Source organism: Beta vulgaris, chromosome 7 (genome assembly GCF_026745355.1).
Source record: "Beta vulgaris subsp. vulgaris cultivar EL10 chromosome 7, EL10.2, whole genome shotgun sequence".
Classification (NCBI taxonomy): Eukaryota; Viridiplantae; Streptophyta; class Magnoliopsida; order Caryophyllales; family Amaranthaceae; genus Beta; species Beta vulgaris.
In genome coordinates, this window is record NC_079208.1 from 11,260,840 (window position 1) to 11,266,166 (window position 5,327).

At 39.8% G+C, this 5,327-nt stretch overlaps 1 protein-coding gene across 1 annotated transcript; it reads right to left on the reverse strand.

Annotated features, from left to right (window-relative positions):
* Positions 1–968: 968 nt before the first annotated feature.
* LOC104898682 (hypothetical protein) lies at positions 969–3,094 on the reverse strand. The gene has a single exon (XM_010685787.3). The coding sequence runs from the start codon at positions 2,882–2,884 to the stop codon at positions 1,532–1,534; it is 1,353 nt and encodes a 450-aa protein (XP_010684089.1). The 5' UTR covers positions 2,885–3,094; the 3' UTR covers positions 969–1,531.
* Between the last annotated feature and the right edge of the window lie 2,233 nt (positions 3,095–5,327).

Below are 5,327 nucleotides of genomic sequence, written 5' to 3' on the forward strand. Positions count from 1 at the left end.
GGCAAATCATCTACCACCATTGCAACTGCAAACCGCAAACCCCTGCATAGAGATGCTGATGAAAAACAAGTAATACTTTTATGCAGAATTTGACAGAGGTATACTGTATACATCAATAAGAAGAACATTCCTACCAGATTGGCATATTAAATACTGGTCACTGGACTACAATGATTATGGCAGGAAAAAAAGCCCTTTCAAATTAAGCTCAACAATTCCAGGAAATTGAAAGGGCACCTACGATGGTTAAGCAAGCTAGGACATGAATCACCATCCTCTATCACCCAATAGCAGGATGACAGCAACTAAGTTTATCAAGTGTAGCCCAGCAACTACAAAGTAAACAGAAAAACAAAAACTCATGCAACAAGCAAAGTTAACACAACAGTAATAGCATTTGGAGACGTAAAAGAGCTAGCACATGATATCAAAACTATCTATGTAACTTAGCAACAATAACAATGTTTATCCCACATCTTCTAGGTAGTTGGGTGACAACTGAAAGTAACAAATTGAGACATAGAAGTTCCAGTTCATCTCAGACTACAATCAGAGTAAATCTACCACCTGACCAGAAAATATAGTGTACAAGAAAAAGAAATGAACGGCGAACTCCCATCAAGATCAACCTACCAGCTGCTCCTTACCCAAGGAGAGCATGTCATATTAGACCCAAACAGTTAATTACTCATACACTTGTTGTATAATGTAGTCTGGATTATCTTTTATAGTTCCTCCCAACAAGTTTATTTGTAAAAAGTCCATGTACTTGGCCTCAACTAGATAGGTTAAAGCTTCAATTATACCACATACCTACATCCACATGATCACACAGGGAAACCTTGGCTCTTCCGCTCTCCACCCCCCATAGCTGTGCCCCCTATACCGCCAAACAATCAATAAAATTCCTGAATTATTATGCACACTATAAAGGAAAAACAATATTAAACGTTTTGGATATCATCAGCTTTGCAACCAAACTTTTTTCCTTATATTTCATCATCAATTACAAGGGAATATTACTACAAATAATCCAGCTAGTCAACATGTGAAAGCTTGAGGATACAACATTGTCAGTCAAGCAAGCAAACCCTGATTCATCTCTGAATATAATAATGCTTCACACACACTCCCTCTTAGATTAAGGAGTTGCAAAGATTAACCTAATATGTTCACTAGCTTTCACTACGAACGAATACAATGGGCAACAAGTTACTATCATCATGGAAGGACCCAGCTATATATGGCATCATCGCAAGTAGAAATTCAAAAATAGGGCTAAAATAATGGCAAGAAATATACACATGGAACATCCCTCTCAAAAATGTACATGAGCAACGTCTTGCCTCAAGGTATGTAATACATACAACACATTGCTGGGCGCCGAATCAACCAATGGTGCCACTTGTATCATGTCCGCATAACAGGTCACACTTTACAAGATGAGCCTGAAGATCAGCACCAAAGATCCAGAGCTAAACAGAGATTGAAGCCAGCAGGTGACTCTTCTCACCTGATCACAACTTCACAACTATCTAAGGCCCTCGACCAACCCTTCCAATTCCCTCCTCCCAAACCTTCTCCCACTCAAACGAGCATCTCTACACCTGGCCGCAAAGTAAAATATCAACCACGCCACCATAAAATACACCTCAAGCAACGCCTGGAAAAGAACGGCAAACGATCTCCCCAACAATCGAGCTAAAACCCACCTCATAAAAGCCCCACACATAATCAACTCCAAGCACTTAAGCTGAATAGATTGATGAATCATGGTTGCCAGCAAATAACACCCTTCCTTAACAATCTCACGTCCACCCCCTCTCCTGGTATTTGCAATCGTAACCCACGAATCCACAGCAAACACAAATGACACCAACGTATCCATCAAAAACCAAGCAAACAAAAACCCAGAAACCTCCTTATCATACCCTGTCACCCACGGCGAATTAACCGAAAATGGCATCAATTTCAACCTCAAAAACAGCTTAAAGAACGAATACTGATCCCGAATTTCCCCGAAAAACCACAACCCAAGAATCTGCGTCAATGCATCCTTCACAGCCCACCTCATAAGAATAAACCCAGATAACTTCTTCACCCCTAAATTTGATCCACTCCAAGCAATCCCCAAAAAGGACGTATACCTCCCCAACAAATCATTCCCAACAGAAACAAACACAATCCCAAGTGACCACGAATACGTAATCACAAACCCTAAAATCACCCAACCATAAGCAGCAGATAACACACTCACTAGAAATATCAACGTAGCAGCATCACGTCGACCCAATTCCAAACCCGCCAAAAAAAACCCAACATTATTTTCTCTCTCCTCCCCACCAATTGAATCGTTATTAAAACCCTTATCATTTTCATCCAATTGAATTCTGGAAAACCTAAATCGAGGGTTAAAATAATGGAGAGTAAGAGGGGTAGAATTGGAAAAGGAATTACGGTGATTAAAGAAGACAGATCGGTGATCATCGTCGTCGTCACCGGAGAAGAAATCGTCGTCTAAGGTGCCGACACGTGTGAGGTGGAGAAAGGGGCGGTGACGGCGGTGACGGAGAGGAGAAGAAGAGGAGAGAGAATTACTTGACGGGTTTTTATTGTTGTTGTTGTTGTGATTGTTGGCGGCGATGTCGAGGCGAGAGAGGAGGGATTTAACGGAAGGGTCACGGTCGATGACGGAGGTGACAAAAACGGTGCCATTTTCGAGGAGGATGCGGAAGGAGAAGAGGAGGAGAGAAAGGAAGAAGAATGTTGGGAGGAGAGAGAAGAAGATAATGGCGGAGCTACGGAGGATGCCGGAGGTTGTACGGTGGGACAACCCGAGAAGAGGCGGGTCATCGCCGTTGTTGTTGGTGGTGTTAGTGCTCATCTGAATGATGTTTTTTTAGGGGGTTGTGGTGTAGTGTGGTGAGATATTATTGTTTGCGTTGGAAATTGGGGGGTTTGTTTTGTTTGTAAATTCTGTAATATTTGTTGGTCCAGCTAGGAAAGGAAAGAAAGGAAGGAACTTTTGGAGGAGTGCTCGTGTGTAGATTTCATTGCGTTATGGTGATTGCTATGATGGTATGATGGTATAATTGGTTATTGGATATGGAGGTGGGAATGGGATTTGGGACTTACTAGCCATTTAAGACTTAAGAGGCTAACTGCCAAGGCCAACATTAACTAATAACCTCCTTGGCATTTGTGAGGTAATTCAAAATGTTTGACATATCTTTTTCGATGTTATTAAAAATAGTTTAAATAGGAGTCCGTTCATGGTATATATAACAAAATAAACTCATTAATTAAGCAAAATACCAACATTAGTATACAAACGATGTTCGATGCACATACAACTTCAATCGGTGCAATTTTTTTTGACATTGTGTAAAAGCATGAAGCTTACCGGTATCTCCACTCTAGAGTCTCCGTGAAGAATTGCCAATAACTTTGTTTGAATGGGGGAGCCTGAGATAACTCTTTCTCCTTCCTGTTTGAATGTACTTTCCCGAACCATTGTTCATCCTACAGCTACCTACACTCGATTTTTGTTATTCCTTCCAATTATTTGTTTCCACGTCCCGTTCACCTATACTTGTGTTGCGTGGAGTCCTTCCTTCTTTCTTCCATGTGCCCATGTAGTTTGTGTATGTGGGGTCAGTATGTTAAACCTTCGTTTTTTCTTCCTCTTTGCCTCTTCTGTTTTGGTCTTCCTTTTGTTGCCACCTTATGACATTTTCTCTTATGATGTGAAAGATCCTCATTGGGTTACTTTTAGCCTTTCTCGTAGCTATTTCATTTCGGTGACACCAAATAGCCCACAGAATCATGGTGAACATAATGTTGTTATTTTGCTCTTCTCCATTCTGTGACTGAAGGTAAGCAATTACGCGTTCAAAAATTCATTACTACTACAAATGAGCATAAAGAGCTTTGCTCATTTGTTTTTCATAGTACCATAAGATAAAAATGAAAGTCGCTCTTCATTAGTTTTCAATAATACAGAGTGTTGTTTATAGTAGTTATGAAAGTAGGACCATCTTATGTAGGCAGTAGGAACGTGAGTAGAAATATTTGTTTATTTGAAAAAAAAACATCTATTTATCGTACTCATTTATAATTATAATGATTAAAATGTATATGAGCAGAGTATATACACGGAAATTTTATTTGCTCATTTGAGAAAATGAGCAAAACTAGTTGCTAATTGGAGCATTATATAAAGAAGTGTTTGCTCATACAGTAGTAAAATGAGAAGAATTACTTGTACGTTTCGAAAAACGAGCAAAAGTGTTTTCACATTTTGGAAAGCGAGAAAAAGTGTTTGAACATTTGGAAGAATAAGACAATGTGTTTGCTCATTTGATAAGATGAGCAAAATTGTTTGATTGTTTGAGCATTATATTCACTTAAGAATGAACTTGTTAGGCCTAACAACTACCTCGAAAGAAAGGAAATTCTCTCCCTTGAAAGAAAGGAACACTAACCCTAGTTTTCACGTTCTCGTCTAATTATGGCAGGAGAATTGATTGAAAAATGCAAAAACCTAAAAATAAATGATGATGAATCGCAAGTTTTTGAGATCAACGAACTTGATGATGGCGTTGATGAGGATCAAATCTCATTGGTCCTCGTAGGGCGTGTTGTTACGGAAAAAAGTTTTAATGTTGAGGCATTTAAGAGGACAATGATCCAAGCATGGTTGGTGACGAAACGACTTGTTATCCGCATGATTGGAGCGAATATGTTTGTATTCTAATTCTTTCATTGGCGAGATAAGGAGAAAGTGATGGAAGGGAGACCCTGGTGCTTTGAAAATCAACTTTTGTTACTTAATGAGATAACGGGAGATGATGAATCGGCGGATGTAACTTTAACACATTCCCCATTCTGGATCAGATTAAAAAATCTCCCATTCAATTATCGTTCAACGCAAATCTATAGAGCAATAGCATCCAAGATTGGCTACGTGATGGCTACTGAAGACGACGAGTTGAACCTGGATAACTACAGGTGAGTCATAGTGTTAATGGACGTCTCGCAACCTCTTTGTAGATATCAAGACATCAAAGGACAAGATGGTAAGGTGTTCCGCATCACAATATCTTACGAACGACTACTTTTCTTTTGTTTTCTTTGTGGAACCATTGAACATAGTGAGAAGGAGTTTGTCAATGTTGATGATGATGAACCAAAGAGAAGTATGGGATGGGGAAAGTACCTGCACGCAACACCGAGGCGGGGGGTTCAAAAGCTTCTATGGGAGGTAGAAGAAGTGAAATCTTGCCGCAAGAACCTGTTTGTGGCTAAATCGAGGTGCAATAGGACTG